The sequence below is a fragment of the Rhinopithecus roxellana genome, chromosome 10, assembly GCF_007565055.1.
Source record: "Rhinopithecus roxellana isolate Shanxi Qingling chromosome 10, ASM756505v1, whole genome shotgun sequence".
NCBI lineage: Eukaryota > Metazoa > Chordata > Mammalia > Primates > Cercopithecidae > Rhinopithecus > Rhinopithecus roxellana.
In genome coordinates this window covers 30205835-30228903 of record NC_044558.1, presented here as the reverse complement: position 1 = coordinate 30228903, position 23069 = coordinate 30205835, and the positions used below count along the sequence as shown (strand labels likewise).

The window sequence follows — 23069 nt, the reverse complement described above, 5'->3', positions numbered from 1 at the left end:
CTTCCTTTATTTTTCCGTAACTCAATTTAGTGTCCATTTTGAGTTTCCCTTCTGCTTGGATTGTGAAAATGTAATGTCAAGCAATTGAGGGTGGCCCTCTCTGCCTCTTCAGTGTGACTCTTAGGTGTTCTGACACTCTTTAAGCTTATCTCGGTCTCCATCCATCACACTGCACTGTGATTTTTTTTTTTTTCTCTGTACCTTACCCAAGAAGCAAGGCAAAAAGGCCTTGGCAGTTCAATCCTGTAAATTAAGGGTTCTGTCATTTGCCCTGGTGATCAGCTCAGAGGCGCAGGAGCCAGGGTCTCCTTATTTAGGGTCCTATAAAGTCTAATTATGACTTTCTTCTTTTTGCTTCTCCATCATCCCAACCTGGAGACTCTTCAGAAAACTGGGAAAAAAGCAGCTTTGTGTTTACTTGGAGGAATCATAGTTTCTCCAAGTATTGTCTATGCCATGATGTTCAAAAGACTGTTTTGAAATTCAAAAGCCAAGAATTGATTTTTTGTTTTCTATCATATCTATCTTATAAGTATGTGTGCATATTTGATTATATCCTAAATAGATTTTTCTGAATATAAAATTATTCACTTATAATAAGGGGTTATTCAATGCATAACAATAGTGCCCTCCAGAAAAATTTCACCAGTTTTATGTTATTAGCAGTCTGAGTCCAATTTTCCTACATCCTTGTCTGTGCACCAAATTTAAAAATACATATTTATTATTTTTAAGTCAAAAATGAAATATTGGCCAGGTGCAGTGACTCACGCCTGTAATCCCAGCACTTTGGGAGGCCGAGGCAGGCGGATCACAAGGTCAGGAGATTGAGACCATCCTGACTAACACGGTGAAACCCCATCTCTACTAAAAATTGATAAAATTAGATGCACATGGTGGCAGGCACCTGTAGTTCCAGCTATTTGGGAGGTTGAGGCAGGAGAATGGCGTGAAACTAGGAGGTGGAGCTTGCAGTGAGCCGAGATTGTGCCACTGCACTCCAGCCTAGGTGACAGAGCGAGACTCCATCCCAAAAAAAAAAAAAAAAAAGAAATATTTTATGTTGGTCTATACTTCTTTGATTACTAGGGAGTCTGAACATCTTTTCTGAGGTCTATCGGCCATTTTTATTTTTTATTTTTTGTCCATGCATATCACTGCTTATTCTGCTTAGATCTTTATTGATTTGTTAGAAGAATGAAGGGCAGGCTGGGCACGGTGGCTCATGCCTGTCTCCCAGCAGCTTGAGAGGCTGAGGGAGGTGGATCGCTTGAGGTCAGGAGTTCAAGACCAGCCTGGCCAACATGGTGAAACTCCATCTCTACTAAAAATGTAAAATTAGCCAGGCGTGGTGTTGCACACCTTTAATCCCAGCTACTCGGGAGGCTGAGGCAGGAGAATCCCTTGAACCCAGGAGGTGGAGGTGGCCGTGAGCCCAGATCGGGCCATTGCACTCCAGCCTGGCCAACAAGAGTGAAACTCTGTCTCAAAAAAATAAAAAAACGGGCAAATAAACCAGAAAAATATCCCTTTTGCACTAAGTATATGACAGTCATATACTGAAAGTGTTTTTCTGGTTTATTTGCCCTTTTTTTTTTAACAGTGTTTGAGACATAGAAACTTACACTGTGTACATCTGATTTTGTGGTTATGTTTCCCTGGGCATTTTAAATTAAGAATTCCCTTTCTATTGAAAAATGATTAATGTTCACCTTTCTTTTATTTTAGTTATTTTATGTTTTTATTTTACATTTAAATTTTAATTAATCTGTTATATTTAGCATAGTGTATGAAATTGGGTCTCTTTTTTTTTTTTTGAGATGGCTGTAAACCTTACAATCTTACATAGGCTATCAATTTTGTTTTTTTTGAGATGGAGTCTCGCTCTGTCACCCAGGCTGGAGCGCAATGGCGCTATCTTGGCTCACTGCATGCTCCGCCTCCTGGGTTCAGGCCATTTTCTCCCTCAGCCTCCTGAGTAGCTTGGACTACAGGCGCCCACCCCCACGCCAGGCTAATTTTTTGTATTTTTAGTAGAGACGGGGTTTCACTGGGTTAGCCAGGATGGTCTCCATCTCTTGACCTTGTGATCCACCCACCTTGGCCTCCCAAAGTGCTGGGATTACAGGCGTGAGCCACCGCGCCCTGCCGGGTCTCCATTATTTTGTATTATTTAATTTAGTTAATAGCCCTTTCTTTTCTCCTTTGGTCTAAAGTCCACATTTATAATAAATAATACTTCCCATGTGATGACTCTCCTTCTGGACTCTGTGCTATGTTCTACTATCTCTTTTATACACACAATAAGATACCACTTTAATCATTGTAGATTCTTAATAAATTTTAATACCTGATAGAGAAATTTCCTCTTTGTTACTATGTTTTAATTTTTTTTCAAAACTTTGTTGACTAGTGCATTTACTCGTCCAGATGCAATTTGGAAATTTCATTCCTAATGTTAGCATTATAACTTAGGTCTTCATTGCTTTTCACCCGCATAACCTGAATCCCCACACAGTCCATTCTGTGACCCCGTGCAGCCTAACCTGCTTATAGTTTAATCACAATGTAATACATAATAACGATGATGGTAAGATAACTCATTTGCCATGCTTTCTTAAAAATTTAAATTTTGGGTTCTTAATATGATACTAATTTCAGATTTGTCTCTCAGGGAAAAGAACATTGAACCTCCTCCCTTTAAGAAGTGTCATTGTCTTTTCAGAGTGTGGAAGGAGAACACCATGAGAAAGCTGTGGAACTACTCAAGGCTGCTAAAGACAGCGTCAAGCTGGTGGTGCGATACACCCCAAAAGTTCTGGAAGAAATGGAGGCTCGCTTTGAAAAGCTACGAACAGCCAGGCGTCGGCAGCAGCAGCAATTGCTAATTCAGCAGCAACAACAGCAGCAGCAGCAACAAACACAACAAAATCACATGTCATAGGTGAGAAGTGACTTATTTGATACAAGGAGTGTGTGTTTGTGTGTGTGTGTGTGTATATATATATATATATAATGTTCTAAAATATATTTTCTTAGCTGAAACAAAACCATTAGATTTAAATAATCCAAACAAAATCAATCAAACAAAAGACAGTGATCTAAAAATATATAAACAAGATAGTTTATGTGCCATTCAGCTATATGCTCCACAAATGCAAGATAATTTGGAAAATGATGTACTTTGAAAGGGGCAAGTATGGGCTGTAGGATGCTTTTAGACAAATTAAGAAAATTCAGCCTCGTGCAAACCCGGATCCTAAGGAGAAGAGTGTGAGATGGATTCCAGGCCTCACTCACCCTGTTAGCCAGTTACCTCTACACAGTGTATTAACTGCACAACCTTATAATGCTGACCATGGAAAGATCTCCTTTAGAATACTGAGATACAATTTATTGGAAAAGTGCCCCACTGTAAAGAATGAAGCTGAGACCTGCCACTGTCCATGCTCTAAGAGATTCTGAAATTCTCATGCTCCTTTAAAGTGTGTCTAACATACAAATAGCCAACAGCTATATGAAAAAATGCTCAACATCTCTAATCATCAGGGAAAAGCAAATTAAAACCACAATGAGATGTCACCTCATACCTTTTAAATTGGCTATTATCAAAACGATGAAAGATAGCAAGTGCTAGTGAGGATGTGGAGAAGAGGGAACCCTTGCACACTTTTGGTGGGAATATAAATTGCTACAGCCAATTTGACAGACAATACGGATTCTCTCAAAAAGTTCAAATAGAATTCCATATGATCCAACAATTCTGCTTCTGGGGAGATACTCAAAGGAATTGAAATCAATACGTCAAAGAGATGTTTGCACTCCCATGTTCAATACAGCATTATTACAACAGCCAAGATATGAAAACAACTGAAGTGCTAGCAATGAATACGTTTCTTTAAATGTAATAAGTATGTGATAGATATCTGTACCTACCTACATACACACATACACACACACACACACACACACACACGAATACCATTTAATATTTAGCCTTTAATTAGCAGGAAATGTTGTCATTTTTGTCAGCGTGGATGGGCCTAGAGAACATCATGGTAAGTGAAATAAGCCAGGCATGGACAGACAAATACCACATGATCTCACCTATGTGTGGAATCTGAAAAACTTTAACTCAGAGAAGTAGAGAGTTGAATGTGGTTTCCAGAGGCTGGGAGGTTGGGGGAGGAGGGTAGACAGAGAAAAGGGAAAAGGTCTTAGCCAAAGGGTACAAGTTTCAGTTAGGTACAAGGGGAATAAGTTAAGATGATCTATTATACAACTTCGTAACTATGGTTAATAATATTGTATTGCATATTTCAAAATAGCTAAGAGAATGGACTGTAAATATTCTCACCACAAAGAAACAATAAGTATTTGTGGTGACAACTTTGGTAGCCTGATTTGATCATTCCACACTGTATACATGTATTGAAACATCACATTATAATCCATAAATACATAAAATTATTACTTGTCAATTAAAAATAAAACTTAAAGAGTTTTGAAAAAGTTGTAAAGTAGAAATAAAATGTGTCTAAGATTCTCCTGCCTTTTTCTAAATTCCACTTTGTGACAAAGAATACTAAATCAGGTTTTGCTATATATTATCAAGAAAATAGAAGAAAAAATGTTAAGAGACCCCATCTTTGAAGTCCCTACTATGCCCTATGCCCTTATCACGTTTTTTCCCTAATCCTCAGAAAAAATCCCTTCAAGGCAAGTATCAATAAAAAGTTTTTTAGATGAAAATATGAAGCTAAAATAGCTTCAGTGGATCTCCCATGACTACACTTACAAGAAACATAGAATTATTTTCCTTTTTACTCTACCAGGTTTTCATCTGCCAACATCAGATATTCTGGAGTTATATAAATTTTCCTTGCTATCCTTTAGAGAAGACAGTTCATATTGTTAGATACCTTTACACTATGATGTCTGTGAATGTGTATTTGAAGTGAGCTTCAAATATTCTTGGAAAAATGATTGTGGGTAATAGTGGTTTTAGGTCATTCAACATCAGATTACTATTTGCACAAAGAGAAACACTGGATATAACATGAGGCTTTCAGTTGTTCGTGACACTTGTGAAAAGAAGAAGCTACATAGAAAAGGAGGTAAAAGGTATGGGATTTGTCCTCCAACAATCCTGGGAATTCAACAATCTATCTTTCATAGGCTGCTATTTTTTATTATATATACCATGTTTTAGCATCTTTATCTAAAATTGCATTCTATCCTAAAAATACATTTATTGAACATTAAGTATTTATTTGGCACTGTTATAAGCGAGGCACTGTTTAATGAACTGCAAAAATGGCGTGAATAATGCAAAGTTTTTGCCCTCATCCCTACATTCTGGTTGCAGGAGATAGTTAATAAACAAATAAACAAGTAAATAAAAATATTTTATTCGCACCAGTAGTTTGCAGAGTAAAAAGGGGGGTTTAAATCGAGAACTGCTCGGTGGGCCGGGCGCGGTGGCTCAAGCCTGTAATCCCAGCACTTTGGGAGGCCGAGACGGGCGGATCACGAGGTCAGGAGATCGAGACCATCCTGGCTAATACGGTGAAACCCCGTCTCTACTAAAAAATACAAAAAACTAGCCGGGCGACGAGGCGGGCGCCTGTAGTCCCAGCTACTGGGGAGGCTGAGACAGGAGAATGGCGTGAACCCAGGAGGCGGAGCTTGCAGTGAGCTGAGAGCTGGCCACTGCACTCCAGCCTGGGCGGCAGAGCAAGACTCCGTCTCAAAAAAAAAAAAAAAAAAAAAAAGAAACGAGAACTGCTCGGTGGTAACTTGACTGTGTGATCAGGGAAGATCTCTCAAAGGAGGTAACATTTCAGATGAGACTAAATCACAAGAAGCCAGGAAAAAAGACTAAAAAGAGAAAGAAATAGCCAATGCAGTAGCTCTGTGACAGGCATATTTGAGGAACAGAAAGAAAGCCTGAGTAGTTAGAGAATAGTGAGTCAGAAGAACAGTGGTGGTGGCTATGGGGTCAATGGGATAGCTGGGGACCAGGTCACAGAGAGCTTTGTGAGCCACTGAGGGAAGTTAGATTTTATTGCACTGGAAGCCACTAAAGGTTTTTAAGCACAGGAGTGACATGGTCTGATTTATTTAAAGATTACTCTGGCTGCTGTGTGAATAGATTATTGAAGACTGAGAGCAGAGACCAATTAGGAGGCTAATGTATAGTAGTCCAGGCAGGAAATATGGTGACTTGGTCTAGGATGATGTAGTTAAGACAGAGGTCTATAGACAGACAAGGACAAGTCATTTTGTCCACATTGTTCTCTGTTATCCATTCCAAATGTAAAGCCACTTTACATTTGTACTTTTAGAGCTCTTAAAGATCTCTTTTGTGGTAATGACAATGCATTATTCCTTAGTTCAACATTTACACTCTTTTTACTAACTCATTTTTCTCTCATCCTTGATAATATAGACGTATACCAATTCTCCTAATTGATTTGCCACATTGGTCCATAGTAAAATTGTGCAAGTATTTTGAAACAAATATGTTCCCATTCAGACTTCTGAGGTCTTACTAAAGGCTTCCAATATTATGCTCGTTCAATCATCTTTAAAAGTATACAACTTGGCCAGAATTATTTGCTGGGCCATATTACTCAATTCCATTTCTCCATTCCATCCATCTTCATTAAATTTCCTATGGTTTCACCACCACAGACTAGTTAGTATTTTTAGTAAAAAGCCTTTATTATGCAAACTGTGTTTTTTCTGGCATGAGATATAATAGAGTTCTGTTTAAGTGAACATGAAATTTATGTTTGTGCACTTGCAATACACACAAGCATGGTCCCTTGAGATAAAACTGTAGTGACCATTTCAGGTACAAATAAAATATAACCAAGTCATGTCATTCATGGATTTTTATGGTGACTTCAGTCAAAGAGACCTACATTAGCTCCTAATTACATTTTAATTAATTTGATTTCTAAGGACTAAATGGGATTTGTCACACTTGTTAATTCTTACTATGGTTGCTTCTGAAAAAAGTGTGAAGCTAATTTGAACTATTAGACTTTAAGCATCTCAGATTTTTTAAAAATTTAACCAGTCAAGCAAAAACCAATTAAAATCAAAATACTTGTCTGATATTATCTTATTGTTTATCAAATGAAATACAATCTCTACTCTGAAATTAGAACTATTGTGTTCTTTTATCTGAGATGGTAAAAGTTATAAAGCATCTAGCAGTGATAAATAGTGAATACAAATGGAAAACAGATTTAATGCAAGTACTGTGCAGGGAATTTGTGTCTTATGCTTATTTTTAATTGTAAACTCTCTTAAAGTAAAAATCAATTGTCTTTTCCCCTAACTTCTGTATTTGACAATATTGAACGATATAGATTACATTTTCTAAAATGTAAAAAGTATTATTGCTGTACAATAATATGCTAGAAATGTAAACAGAGAATATGAATAAGGCTTTTATTAGTGCTATACCCACTTTTTTTGAGAAAGAGTTGCATTAGTTCATTTTCACACTGCTGATAAAGACATACCCGAAACCAGGAACAAAAAGAGGCCTAATTGGACTTACAGTTTCACATGGCTGGGGAGGCCTCAGAATCATGGCTGGAGGGGAAACGCACTTTTTTTTTTTTTCTTTTAATGCGGATTCTCTCTCTGTCACCCAGGTTACAGTGCAGTGACGCGATCTCGGCTCACTGCAACCTCCGCCTCCTGGGTTCAAGTGATTCTCCCACCTCAGCCTCCCAAGTAGCTGGGATTACAGGTGCCTGCCACCACGGCTGGCTAATTTTTGTATTTTTAGTAGAGACGGAGTTTCACCATATTGGTCAGGCTGGTGTTGAACTCCTGACCTCAAGTGATCCACCCACCTCGGCCTCCCAAAGTGCTGGGATTACAGACATGAGCCACCATGCCCAGCCCAAAAGGCACGTCTTACATGGTCACGGCAAGAGAAAAATGAGGAAGAAACACAAGGAGAAACCCCTGATAAACCCATCAGATCTCGTGAGACTTATTCACTATCACAAGAACAGCACAGAAAAGACCAGCCACCATGATTCAGTCACTTCCCGCTGTGTCCCTTCCACAACGTGGGAATTCTGGGAGATACAATTCAAGTTGAGATTTGGGTACGGCCACAGTCAAACCATATCAGAGTGTTATATTTACTCAGCTTTAAGCACCTCAGGTTTTTATTGTGACTCCATGTATATCATAGTTCACCCAGATTCCCAAAAAATAAAAGTAAGAAGAAAGAGGAATATCTGTGGAGATATCAACATTCTGAGGACGTCAAGACCAAAATCTTGTCCCTGACCTCCATGACTGGATCTAGGGTGGAGAATTCATTCCAGTCAAAACCAGCCTGTATCTTATTAAATGTACAAAGTTGCTAGCATTTGCCAGCAGCCTCCCCAAATCTCTTTTTCCCCTACTCTGAAGATCCCCCATTTTCTTTATTTTTCCTACCTTTAAAAGCCTTCTCTACCTTCTTCTAGCATTACCACATACATGATCCTGATGATCTAATCCAGGGAATTACTACCAAAACTATCAGCCCAGTCACTGAGAAAACCAAGTTCCAGGGGATGACTCCAATAAAATTGAATGCAAGGAACCCAGAGTTTCCCAGCAGAACACTGGACAGAAATAATCATAAAGCTGACTAACACTTTATTAACAATTAGTATGTGCCAAGAACTCTTTTAAGTGCTTCATAGATATTTAATTACTTAATCTTTTCAATGGCCTTATGAAGATTAGGTACTATGTTTAATCTTGTTTTAAAGTAGCAAACTAATTAGTACAACCACTATGGAGAACAGTTTGGAGGTTCTTACTGCAGATATCTGCACTCCCATGTTTGCTGCAGCTCTGTTCACATTAGCCACGATTTAGAAGCAACCTAAGTGTCCATCAACAGATGAATGGATAAAGAAAATGTGGTGTTTATACACAATGGAGCACTATTCAGCCATAAAAGAGAATGAGATTTATGCCAGGCACGGTGGCTCACACCTGTAATCGCAATACTTTGGAAGGCCAAAGCAGCTGGATCACTTGAGGCCGGGAGTTTGAGACCAGCCTGGCCAACATGGCAAAAACCCATCTCTAGTAAAAATACAAAAAAAAAAAAAAAGTTAGCCGGAGCTGGTGACACACACCTATAATCCCAGCTACTTCGGAGGCTGAGGCACAAGAATCGTTTGAAAACAGGAGGTGGAGGTTGCAGTGAGCCAAGTTCATGCCACTGCATTCCAGCCTGGATGGCAGATCAAGACTCTGTCTCAGAAAAAAAAAAAAAAAAATCAGTAATTTGCAACAGCATGGAGATCATTACGTTAAGTGAAATAAGCCAAGCACAGAAAGACAAACATCACATATTCTCACTTATTTGTGGGAACTAAAAATCAAAGCTATTGAGCCCATGGAGCTAGAGGGTAAAAGGATGGTTACCAGAGGCTGGGAAGGATAGTGGAGGAGTGGGGAGGGAGGTGGGGATGATTAACGGGTACAGAAACACAGTGAATGCATAAGGCCTAGTATTTGACAGCACAACAGGGTGACTATAGTCAATAACAATTTAGCTGTACACTTAAAAATAACTAAATGAGTATAACCGGATTGTTTGTAACGCAAAGGAAAAATACTTAAGGAAATGCACACCCCATTTTCCATGCTGTGATTATTACAAATTGCATGCCTGTATCAAAACATCTCATGTACCCCATAAATATATACATCATGTACCCACAAAAATTAAAAATTAAAAAAATTAAAATAAAGTAGGAAACTGAAGCATATAGGAGTTTTTTAAATGTGCGTAACATTTCACATCTATTGTAACAAGTAATAGGGCCATGATTCAAACCCAGGAACATGGGCTTTAAAGCCTCTTGCTCTTACTTATATTGCCACACTGCCTCTTTGTTCAGTGGGACCTGCCCTTACTTTTCCTGACCCCACTTCACAGACAAATTTGCGAACTGTCTGGGGATTCAGTCTTATGCAGTTGTCCAAATCACCCTTATCAATTACCTTTAAAATAGTACCCCATACTTCAAAGTACTTCATCCTCAAAGATGCATTAGCTTTCCATGGCTACCATAAAAATTACTGCAAATATAGTAGCTTAAAATAACACAAATTTATTGTCTCCTGTAATGCTGTAGAATTCAATGCTCTTACTATCAAAATTCCAACGTCATTTTTCACAGAAGTAGGAAAAAAAAATCCCAAAATTTGTATGGAACCACAGAAGACATCAAATAGCCAAATCAACTTTGAGCATAAAGAAACAGACTGAAGCCTTCATACTACCTGGCCTTGGGGTCTATTACAAAGCTATGGTAATCAAAACAGCATGCCACTGACATAAAGAGAGACACATAGACCAATGGAACAAGCTAGAGAACCCAGAAATAAATCCGCATATTTACCGTCAATTGATTTTTGACAAAGGTACCAAAAACATGTAATGGATAAAGGACAATCTCTTCAATCAATGGTGTTGGGAAAACTGGATATCCAAAGCAGAAGAATGAAATTGGACCCTTATCTCACCCCATAACAAAACCAACTTAAAAGGATTGGAAACTTAACTGGAAGACTTGAAACTATGAAACTACTAGACGAAAATAGAAGAAATGCTCCACAATATTGATATGGGCAAAGATTTCTTGGATACATTCCCAAAATCACAGGCAACAAAAGTAAAAATAGACGAACAGGATTCTACCCAACTAAATAGCTTCTTCACAGCAAAGGAAACAATTAACAGACTGAAGAAATAACCCATGGATTAGAAGAAAATATTTGCAAACCATACATCTGATAAAGGACTAATATCCAAAATATGTATGAAACTTAACTCAATAGCAAGAAAACAACCCAATCAAAAATGGGGAAATGACTTCATAGACATTTCTCAAAAGAAGCCTAAGGAATAGCCAATAGATGCGTGAAAAATGCTCATTGTCACTAATAATCAGGGAAATGCAAATTAAAACCACAGTGAGATCTCACCTCACACCTCTTAGAATGGCTATTATCAAAAAAAAAAAAAAAGACAAAGCTAGATGTGTAGCAAGCACCTGTAGTCCCAGCTACATAGGAGGAGGAGGGTGAGGCAGGAGGATTGCTTGAGTCCAGGAATTTGAGTCCACCCTGAACAACGTAGTGAGACCCCCATCTCTTAAAAAAAAAAAAAGTAAAATTTTAAATTTTAAAAAAGAAAAAAATATATAACAAGTGTTTGCAAAGGTGTGGAGTAAGAGAAATCCTTATGCAACAGTGGTGGGAATGTAAATTAATACAGACATTTTGGGAAAAAATATAGGGGACAGTCCTTAAAAACTAAAATTAGAACCACCATATGATCCAACAGTCTCACTTCTGGGGATATATCCAAATGAATCAAAATTAGCATGTTACAAGGATACCTGCAGTACATGTAGATTGCAGCATTGTTCACACTAGCTAAGATAAGGGAGCAACATAGGTGTCCAGCATCAGTTAAATGGATATACATAACAGAATACTATTCAGCCTCAAAAGGGAGGGAAATCCTGTCATTTGCAACAACATGGATGAACCTGGAAGACATTGTGCTAAGTGAAATAAGCCAGGCACAGACAAACAAATACCACATTTCTCACCTATAAGTGGAATCTAAAAAAGTTAGACTTCTTTGGGTGTGGTGGCTCACACCTGTAATCCCAGCACTTTGGGAGGCTGAAGCTGATGGATCACGAGGTCAAGAGTTTGAGACTAACCTGGCCAATATGGTGAAACACTGTCTCTACTAAAAATACAAAAATTAGCCAGGCGTGGTGGTGCACCTGTAATCCCAGCTACTCAGGAAGCTGAGGCAGAAGAATCGCTTGAACCCGGGAGGTGGAGGTTGCAGTGAGCCGAGATCGCACTACTGCACTCCAGCTTGGGCGATGGAGGGAGACTCTGTCTCAAAAAAAAAAAAAAAAAAAAAAAAAGTTAGACTCATAGAAGTAGAGAGTAGAATGGTGATTATCAGAGGTTACAGGAGAAGGGTGAACAGGAAAAGAAAGGGTACAAAGTTTTAGTTAGACAGGAGGAATAAGCTTTAGTGATCTATTGCACAGAATGATGAGTTAAATAATAATGTCTATTTCAAAATTGTTAAAAGGATAGATTTTAAATATTTCCACCACAAAAAAATAAGTATGTGTGGTGATAAAATGTGTTAATTATTGTTTCTGGTTTAATCATTTCACATTGTAAACATATCAAAACATCAATTCAATATATTTGTACATCACAAATGTATTTGTACATCACAAATATGTACATCACAAACACATACAATTATTATTTGCCACTTGAATATCAAATTTTAAAAATATATCTTGTAATTCTGTAGGATAGAAGTCCCACACAGTTTTACTGGGCTTTAGGGGGCTCTGGGGGAAAAATTCATTGCTTCCTGGGCCCTTCCTCCATCTTCGAAACCAGTAGCGGTGGTGGAGTCCTTCTCACATTGCATTTCTCTGACCTCTGCCTTCATCACAACGCTCTTTTCTGTCCCCCTCTTTCATTTGTGTTGTTGTCTTGGTGCTTGTAAAACTGTTTAATTTATTTCTACTGTTTACATTTGATGTTTATTGTATATGAAAGTGACACTTTTTCATTGCAAAATTTTTAGACTGTAGAGAAGTATAAAGAATAAATTAACCTTTCAGCTATGATCTCACTTCATTTTAGTACATGTTGTTTTTTCTCCAGACATGTTATTTCTATATATGTATGTTTATATGTGTGTATTTATATATATATATATGCTTATTTTCACCATATTTTACATACTAAATTATAGCCTGATTTTTTAAAATTAAACAATATGGTTAACATTAGTAGACTTAGGTCTACATTTTAAATATCTGTGTAAAGTCTTACTGTCTAGGTATACAATAATCAATCTCTTATGAATGGAATTAAGGTCATTAACGTTTTTATATGTTGTTGGATTTGATTTGCTAACTTTTGTTGAGGATTTTTAAATTTATTTTCATGAGAGACATTGGTGTGTAGTTAGGTTTTTTTTCCTTCTAGTGTCTTTGTCTGGCTTTGGTATTAATGTAATGCTGGCCATATAGAATGAGTTAGGAAGTATTCTGTCTGCTCCTGTCTGATATGCTGAAAGCAATTATAGACAATTGGTACAACTTATTTCTTAAATTTAGGTAGAATTCTCCGGTGAACCTATCAGGGTATGGTGCTTCCTGCTTTGGAATGTTACTAATTATTGATTCCACTTCTTTTCTAAATATAGACCTATTCAAATTGTCTATTTCTCCTTATGTGAGTTTTGGCAGATTGTGTCTTTCAAGGAATTGGTCCATTTCATCTCGGTTATCAAAATGGTGGATATAAAGTTGTTCATAGTATTTTTTTTTTTTTTTTTTACTATCCTTTTAATGTCCATGGTATTTGTAGTGATGTGACTGCTTTCATTTCTAATATTGGTAATAATTTGTGTCCTCTCTTCCTTTTTGTTAGCCTGACTAGAAGTTTATTGATTTTATCAGTCTTTTTATTTTATTTTTTTCGAGATGGGGGGTCTTGCTATGTTGCCTAGGCTGGACTTAAATTCCTGGACTCACACAATCCTTCCATCTCAGTCTCCTGAGTAGCTGGGACTGCATGCATGCACCACAGTGCTTGTTTTTTATTGATCATTTTAAAGAATCAGCTTTTGATTTCATTGATTTTCTCTATTAATTTCCTATTTTCAATTTCATTGATTTCTTCCACATTAATTTTTATTAATGAAAAATTAATCTGCATTAATTTTTATTACTTGTTTTCTTCTGCTTACTTTGGATTTAATTTGCCCTTTTTCTAGTTTCCTAGGGAAGAGGTATAGATGATTCAGTTTTTGGTTCCCACAACTTATCAAAACATTTTTTTTTTTTTTTTTGAGATGGAGTCTCTCTCTGCCGCCCGGGCTGGAGTGCAGTGGCCGGATCTCAGCTCACTTCAGCTCACTGCAAGCTCCGCCTCCCGGGTTCACGCCATTCTCCTGCCTCAGCCTCCCGAGTAGCTGGGACTACAGGCGCCCGCCACCACGTCCGGCTAGTTTTTTTTTTTTTTTTTTTTTTTTTTGTATTTTTTAGTAGAGACGGGGTTTCACCGTGTTAGCCAGGATAGTCTCGATCTCCTGACCTCGTGATCCACCCGTCTCGGCCTCCCAAAGTGCTGGGATTACAGGCTTGAGCCACCGCGCCCGGCCAAAACATTTTTATTTTCTATTTTTACTTGGTTCAAAATATTCTTTAAATTTCTCTTGTGATTTTTTTCCTTTGACCCATCCCTCTTCCACTTTTAATTACATTGGGTTGAACTAAATAATCCAGAATAATTTTCTTATTTTAACGTAGGCTGATTAGCAACCTTAATTTCATTTACAACCTTAATTTCCCTTTGTCATGTAATCTAACATATTCATAGGTTCTGGAGATTAGGATGTGGACTTAACATATAGTGGATGAGGAGGCACTATTCTCCTACCACAATGGCTCTTTTAAGAGTCAGTAAGGCAATTTGATCAACAAGATTCACACTAATATGGAAATAAGCTTTTGTGAAAAATGAATTGTTAATCAGTTAAATTATAAATCATGACTGAGGGCAATATTAACATTTGTTGCAGGTGGTTCTTCCCAACAGGCCTGTCAGTGGCCCACATGTTGAATGCCCAGTGCTCTCTCTCAGGCTGACTCCTGCCCTGGATAGGACTTACCAAAATTCACCTGTTCTGAGTCCCATTCCTTTAGGACATGTAGTTATATTATCATATCATTCATTAAGAACTCAGCCTCTAGGCCAGGCACGGTGGCTCACACCTGTAATCCCAGCACTCTGGGAGGCCAAGGCAGACAGATCACCTGAAGTCGGGAGTTTGAGACCAGACTGGCTCACATGGGGAAACCCCATCTCTACTACAAATACAAAAATTAGCTGGGGGTGGTGGCACACGCCTATAGTCCCAGCTACTCGGGAGGCTGAGGCAGGAGAATCGCTTGAGCCCGGGAAGCAAAGATTTACTTCATCAAAAAAAAAAAAAAAAGAACTCAGTCTAGATCTCTGGTCACTGTATAGCTAAATGACCTTTAGGAAGTTATTCAATCTAAGATTTGAGTAAAATGGTCTGTTGTGGAGATTAAATATGAAAAAAGGTGAAACTCTTAACAAAATGTATGACATTTAGTGAGCACTCCATAAATTTTCATTAGTCATAGGAGGAGTAGTTGGAGTGGTGATGTTGTAATATTTAAAATGTTAACGCTCATGCGTTGTTATATAATATCTCAGTGACTCCTGCGGAAACACAATGGCTTTATGCACCGTGTTCAATCCACTCAGTAGGCCCCAGGGGAGGTTGGGTACATCTCTTTAAAGCACGGCAGCTGGAGAGTGTTGATGTAAAGTAAACAGAACAATTTTGTTAAAATCTGTTTTCAATATGGTGCTTGGCATTCACTGAAATAAAAATATCTGCAGCTTAGAGAACAAAGATGTAAAAATCACTGTTCTTTCTGAAAGAAATGACCCCCTAATAGTGGAAGAGTGGCAGGTATGGGGGGAAGTGTCTGGCAAGACTGCTCCCCAAAATCTGACCATAGAGGCAATTGCCTACTCTGTTCCACGTGGTGTCAGGCTGACCTTATGGAGAGAGACAGATTTAATGTCTGCGTCAGAGAAGGAATATTGGTGCTTCCAGCCTAGCAGAGAGAGGTTTTGCTGGCTTTCACCTCAACAAAAGCACTACAAAAAGCCCTAAGAGTCATAACATAAATGTTGGTTATTCTTTGCCTTCATGAGGAAAAATAGAATCATCTGGAAATGGAAGAAAGAAATGTTTTACATTTGAAATGTTTCCAAACTGGTGTTCTTTATTTCATTTTAGGGAACAACTGTGGCTTTTCCATCTTCATTTGATAATTACTTCCTTTGCAAACATCAAACGAATTTTTTCATATGTGGAAGATGGTGCATGAATGATAGCACCCAAAATAATCCTTGCTGTTCTCACATAGCATATGCTCTTTTGATATTTTTAGCATATTGTAGTTGACAAATGAATACTAATCACTGATTTCTCTTCACTCTTTTTCCCTTTCAGGCCCTTGAGGGAAAGCTACTTGATCAAACATCCGATAGTCATAAATTTGAAATCGTGCTTCAGAATCCCAGCACATAGTAAAAGACAACACTGATAATTATACCTGTCAAGAAGCTGTGAACACATGGTGTATAAATTCTTTACCAAGGCAACTCAACACCTTCTTTCTCTGGGCTTGAACCGCCACTGCTCACGTGGGCTTTACATACATTGACCTTCCATTCACAGCAGTGGGAATTCTCAGTGTGCAGAGGGAGAGGTTTTCTAGTCTGCAAACTGAAACAGTGTAAGAAGAATAAAGTCTGTGACTTTTAAATAAATCACCAGGGCCAAGATTAAGTGAATCTTGGGTCCATAGCTTTTCCAGATACTAGCAAACCCCTCATTAGGCTATAATTCAAACTGCATCAGTTCAAAGGGTGTTGCCACGTAACAGAAACCTACACATTGCCCCTTACCCTGACCTGCTCCACAATCCATAGTGCTGAGTTGTCTGAATTGGAATTCCAGTTAATTGCAAGTTCAACCTCTGTTTTCCTCTTGAAAATCGCAAGGTATCATAGTATATTTATATTTTCTTCAGGTTCTAGAAGCAGTCGGCTTTTAATTTTGTTTCCACAAATTTTATTATGCATTAATAGAATGGACCAGTTTTAGCTCAGCTTTCAGTTTGTTAAAAGCAAGGGTAGCAACTCTAGCACTGTAGTTTTTGATCTAATTATTGCTTGTATCTATTATTATTAATTCCAACAGAATATAATGTATATTTATTCTACAAAATATATATTATCAGAGTGCATTCGTTATAACTTAGGTTCTTTTCTTACCAAGTGTTAAGAATCTAGTAAGAGAATACTAGCAAAGGACCTAGCCCCGTGAACAGATTCTCATATGTTATATACATAACCCCACTCTCAATATTTTTTGTTGCATTTTATACTTTTTGATTGATAAACATTGAAGAAATCTAAACTCTACTGACACTGATGTGCTGTCATAGAAGCCTATTTTGTATTTTAAAACTTAGCAAAACTAAATTATATGTGCATATATATTCAAATATTTATGTCACACAAAGTTTAGGTCAATTTCCCCAAATATAAACTAGATATTTTTGGGACTCTAACATAAACAAATATTATTTCTCTTATAATTGGGCAGATGGAAACCAGTGGTATCAACATTGTGAATGGCAGATGTTGCTTCCTCTAGAGAAAAAAAAAATAAAACCACCTACTTTGTTAATATATTCCCATAGGTAAATAGACAGTGAGATATCATCTTTCAAAAATATCATTCACTGGAAAATAATCTGTTAGAACTACTTTTACAGGTCATAATTTTTGGTTTATGGTAAATCTAGGCACCTAAGTCTGATCTTTATGAAATAAATAGGAAGCAATAATTATTTGGGCATTTGAATACCTTAAGCACAGAAATGTATCTGAGAAAAGGATAATTGCTTAGTTGAAGTGTTCAAAATAGATCAGGAAACCAGAGGCAAATATTTGAATATTCCTTATTCTCAAATACAGAAATTGATTCCCCAAGATACAATACAATTGAACACCTCAGATAATCCCCCAAAATAGAAATGTATGAAGCTCAGTTTAGACTGTCTTCTTGCAAATAAAACAAAACCAATCAAAATTACCCAGCACATTTTATTATGCCCTGTTGGGTGATAGTATTGTCAATACCAGGTTCTCCCTACTCTTCACAATGCATCCCTCACCAGAGGAAAAACAGCAAGGAAACTAGGACGTTTGCTAATTTCAACAATGCCCGGCTGTGGTAACAGATTCCCATCCTTGAATACATACCATTTTTTACTAGAGACAACGGGGGTGGTGGGGTGGGGTCAGTGAGGACCCTGAATGTTATGTAAAATAGATTTACAAAATAGACAAGCATGATAAAAGGGAATGAATGGAGACGATGTATTATTCAGTTTGAAAGAGATAGTTCACATTTTTATAAGAAGAATTTAATAAAACATATATTTTAGTTATCATTTAACAAAGATATATTAAAGCTATTCAGGCAATGCCACAGGATTCTCATAAAGGGAAATCATTGAACCCTTGCCATGAGAAAATGGTCATTTCAACACATTTCAATACATTGTATAAATTTGGAGCTTAAGGTGAGTGAGTATGTTTTCACTTAGTCATAAGTGTTTGTTCAATATTAAAGTTATCATGATTTCACATCAATACAAATATTGTCACAGTGTTACAGAAACAACTATCAAGTGGTAAGATAGCTTACATTTGTGTTTTCTAGAAGCCTTTGTATTTATGCTTCATTTGCTTAATGCTAAGTGTTGATAAAGGTATGCCAGCTTGTTTGTCAAAGTAAAGAGGCAATCCATCACACCTAGGACATCTAAGGACGGATTATACTTCAGAGTGGTCTCATATACAAATGACCATTTTCCTTCAGTAAAATCTTGTTGGTTGAAATGTAAGCCTTTTCCTAAAGCTTTAATCAGAAGTAGCGATCACTAAGACTTAAGCCACTTGTGGTTCTCCTAAGTTTCACTGAAACCAGAAGAAGAGGGAAAAAATTACCACAACTTGTATTATACTAATTATCTTCATTATTAATGATCATATTAGAGCCACTGACATGTCCCAGATTATATTAAACTAAAAACCTGCATTGCTCTGACATGAAGCTCAATTCAATGTAATAAACAAATTAGGTATTAAAAGTCAAAATTTAAAAAAACTGCTACGATATCACCAGAAATCCTGGTGAAATTTAATTTTTTCCCTTTTTTAGGCCAGTGGTCAGTGGGATAGATTTTTCTAAACTTTTTCCTGCTATGATTTTGAAGACAAATACATGGAGTATAGTTCAGTAAAAGAGAGCTTTCAAGCCTTTTCACTGGAGCATTTGCATTTTGATTCTGTTGTCATTTGAAACAGAACATCTGCAGGGAGATAATGAGCTTAAGTTACAATTGACTTTGGAAAGAATAACAGACTTGTGTTTCCTCAATCATGTAGTCAATAGGGAATTCTCCAGTTATGTGAACAATCACAATCTTTTAAGACAATACTTAGATCTAAATGCAAAATCTAGCATGCATAGGCTTTTTAAGGATTTTAGGCTGTCTCCAAAGAACTTGGCTGGAGATGGATTACACAATTTACAAATGCAGTTTTCAACTGTGACATCAAACTGATCTTATCTCATTTCCTGTTACTCAACTGTGCCTGTAGGACTCCAAGAGGTGGAATATTTTGTCTACATTATTTTAAACATCTATAGATATGTGTGGATGTGTGAATAATGCCAGAATTTCTCATCTTTTAGCTAGTTTGTTTTTATCATACAGACACAGCCTATTCATAAGACCAGCTTTAGACAACATAGAACTCAATGCTCTGAAGATTCAGGGAAGCCAACACGGAAAAGATCTTCCAAAATACGGGGTGATCTGACCCATCTCATCCCTCTCTAGCTGGAAACCTCTATAGAGAAAGGGCTGTGACTGCCTTGACCTCTGTCTGGCACAACGTAGGTACTCAGTATTTGTTGGATGAATAAATGACTGAATCAATGAATAGACAAAAAAATGGATTTTACCTTCTGAAAATCTCACAGATTTTACCAGCTTATATTATACTGATTGTCACTATGATTTCTAAATTTCATGGTTGGAACTATAATTGAGTCTTTATAAAAACTTTTTAGATGTGTGAATTTGGAATTTCATTAATTAAAGACTTCAAAGATTTGAGGACATTTGAACAGTGGATAAGGAACAATGTTTGGGGATACAGAGTTTTTACGCTGAGTTGAACCCAACCTTTCTAGTTCTTTATACAAGCTTTCTGAATTATCTGGCAGGAATGATTCAAACATAAAGCCCCATTTTTAAATTTTATAAAAGATGTTGTCATTTTTATATAAAAAGATCATTACGCATATTATCCCTTTGATATTTATTAACAACCGTTCTCTAAGAAATTCATAATAATTGGAGACACCATCCCTAAATCTCTTCCTACTTTCAAAAGATCACTTATCCTTTCATATTTGATTCCTAGAATATACTAAGCTGAAGTTTAATCACACACTTATTCAGATGTTTCCATATGTTTATTCATTTAACAAATATGTATTGTGTACCTAGTGCATGCTAGGTTCTGGAAATGCAACAGCAAACAAGACAGACACAATCCCTTGTGGAGTTTACTGTGAGAAACTCTCCCACATTTACCCTAGCAATAACTAGAGAGTTTACTGTCCACTGGGTCCTCTTCACACCTGACAGAGAAAATAAAATTCCTCACCCCATGGAAATCATGAAAAACTCCCTGCACGGATTTATGTGAGCTTGCTTTTATAAAAACACTGCTCAAAAATGCTGCTTAGTTTATCTATAAACCACAGTTATACCCCAGTGAGGTAGATAAGTAATTTATTCATAACTAACATTTATGCAGCTCTATTTTCTAGCTACTGTGCTGAGTGCTTTTATGGACTATCTCATTAAATCCCTTCAACAACTCCATTCAGTAGGTTCCATTTTATAGATAAAAAAACTGAAGCACAGATATATTATGTGACTTGTCCAAGGCCACACAGCTAGCAGGTGGAACCGGGATTTGAACCCACACAGTCTGACACAAGAGCTCATGTGTCTAATCATTATCTGTGGTTTGGGGGGACACCATTACACTGAAATGAATGAGTCACTAAGTGAGTCACTGTATATAAAATACTTGGAAATTGTAAAGTAGTATACAAAAGATATTAACGAAGTATTATTCATGGTAAACAAATCACGTCAGTAGCAGATACAGGGTGAGAACTCAATCTTATGTTATAGTTTACTCTTTAGAAAAATATGTGAAGCCAGGAACATGGTTAGAGGTATAGATCAGAAAATTTCTGACATGTGATAAATATTTCAGTGACTTTTCAGATTTATTTCTTGTTAGCCACTGTGTCTATTTGGTGCTACAAAAACTGAAAGAAACAAAATCCCTGATATAAGGGCTTATAATAAATACACAGTTTGGAGATGAACTAAGGATATTTTACATTTATGGGGAAGGATTGGACAATAGTATCATTTTCTCACCACTTGCATGTACATCATGTCTTTCCAATTGTTTTCATTATTTTTCTGAAAGAGCTGCAAAATTGTGCAGTGGTTCAGTCTGACCAAAGTGGTATTATGCTGCTGGGAAGTAAAAGTATTAGACACCAAACTGGAAGTATTGTTTTCATTATCAAATGACTTTAAGTTCTTTTAAAGCATGGACGTAAAAGAATTTTTACATACTGAAGACACCTGAATATTGAGATGCTAAATTTTCTTGGGTTTCTCCATTCCTGACCACACAGTGGTATCATTCTATTGAGGGCTTAGATTCTGTAAAGGAAAAGACAATTTTTTTTTGCTTTCTAGTCTCATACTCAATATAGAACATTTCTGTGACCAAATGTAAAGGTTTCCCCACCCACCCCCACCCCAACAATTTTCCAAGCAGGTACCAACTGGATATCCTATAATTCAATTCAATTCTGAAACTATTTACTTGAAGATGGTGAAGATTCCACAGATTAAGGGCTCAGTCTCACAACACTTAGCTTACTTAAGATGCCAATTGCAAGTAGTAGGTTGTCACCTGTCCTTTGATTGGCTGGAGACTGAGGTTCCCACAAGCCCTTCCTTGGGTTCAGCTGGGACAGCTCACAAAACTGAGGAAAACACCTACTTAGTTTACTGGTTTATTATAAAAGATATCATAAAGGGAATTTTTACTCCGTTAAAATTATATGGTCATATAGTTACCAAGAACCTATATTCAGGAATGCTTATTCGTATCCTTTCTATCCTTTAATGAACCTCCTTGAAGACACAAGATTCTAGGATTTTGCTTGCTTGTGAAGTTTTCAGAAACTGCATCAGAATTAAGCAATTAACTGTGGAAATGACTTAAGATAGGCATAAGGACACAATCCACAAGGAAATTTGGTTATTTCTATAGTCTACAATAATTTAATATATTAACCATAGTTATGAGTGATAGTCTATACCCAGCTATGTCAGAATTTTAGGAGTGCCATACAATTTTGGAACATATATTAATAACATATTTATTAAATACAACTCAAAGAAGATTAAACATCATTTCTTATTTGATAAAGCTTCCCATGTAATTTAACTCATCAAATAATTCTATTTCTCTCGCCTTTGGATGCTGCAGGGACCTTCTCTAGCATCCTAACTTTAGGCGTCAAAAAAAAGAAGACTTAATTATGAAGATGAAATTTGATTTTAGGAAACCTGTCAAATATGTGTTTTAAAACACTTAACCAAAATAGAATCACAGGTCACTGTAAAATAATGATCATTCATGTAGCCAAAATAATAATTTAAAGATTTTTGAAAAAAGCAAAAACTTCTATACTTTGAAAGAAGACCCGGTTTTCCAAACAATCAGAATACCTGAGAGATACAGCATGAGATGGAATATGTCTCTCTCTCTTATCATTGTTTCTTATTTTTTGCTTTTTACTCAAAAGGTGAACCAAAACATTTTACTGACATGTTAACACTACATTAAATTTTTGTTCAAAACAAAAAACCAAATTTTACTTTTGGATTAGTATATTAGCAACACTAAAGCTAATTGTAATAAAGCCTTTTAAATCTATCAGATCTGCCATCTTTTAGCCACACAAGATTTTCATACACCCTTTTTTGTTTTACATTTTCTTGCTCTTCCAAACTCTATATTCATTTAGTTTTACCTATTTTGTATTCAATTTGAAAGTTTTAAGAAACTTCTACACTAGACAAAATTATTTTTATGTCAACACACATTTTTATTCCTTTACAACTTTCCTCACCAAAAGCATACCTTGCTTTTGT

General features: G+C 36.7%; 1 protein-coding gene across 2 annotated transcripts in view; it reads left to right on the top strand.

The window, feature by feature from the left end:
• The window catches only part of LIN7A (lin-7 homolog A, crumbs cell polarity complex component), a 155660-nt gene extending 134261 nt beyond the window's left edge, over positions 1-21399 (top strand). For both annotated transcript variants that reach the window (XM_010383672.2, XM_030939925.1), the window contains exons 5-6: positions 2726-2944; positions 16169-21399. In XM_010383672.2, coding sequence (XP_010381974.1) covers positions 2726-2944 — 219 coding nt within the window. In that variant the 3' untranslated portion in view covers positions 16169-21399. The remainder of the gene's footprint in view (positions 1-2725; positions 2945-16168) is intronic.
• The last annotated feature ends 1670 nt before the right edge of the window (positions 21400-23069 follow it).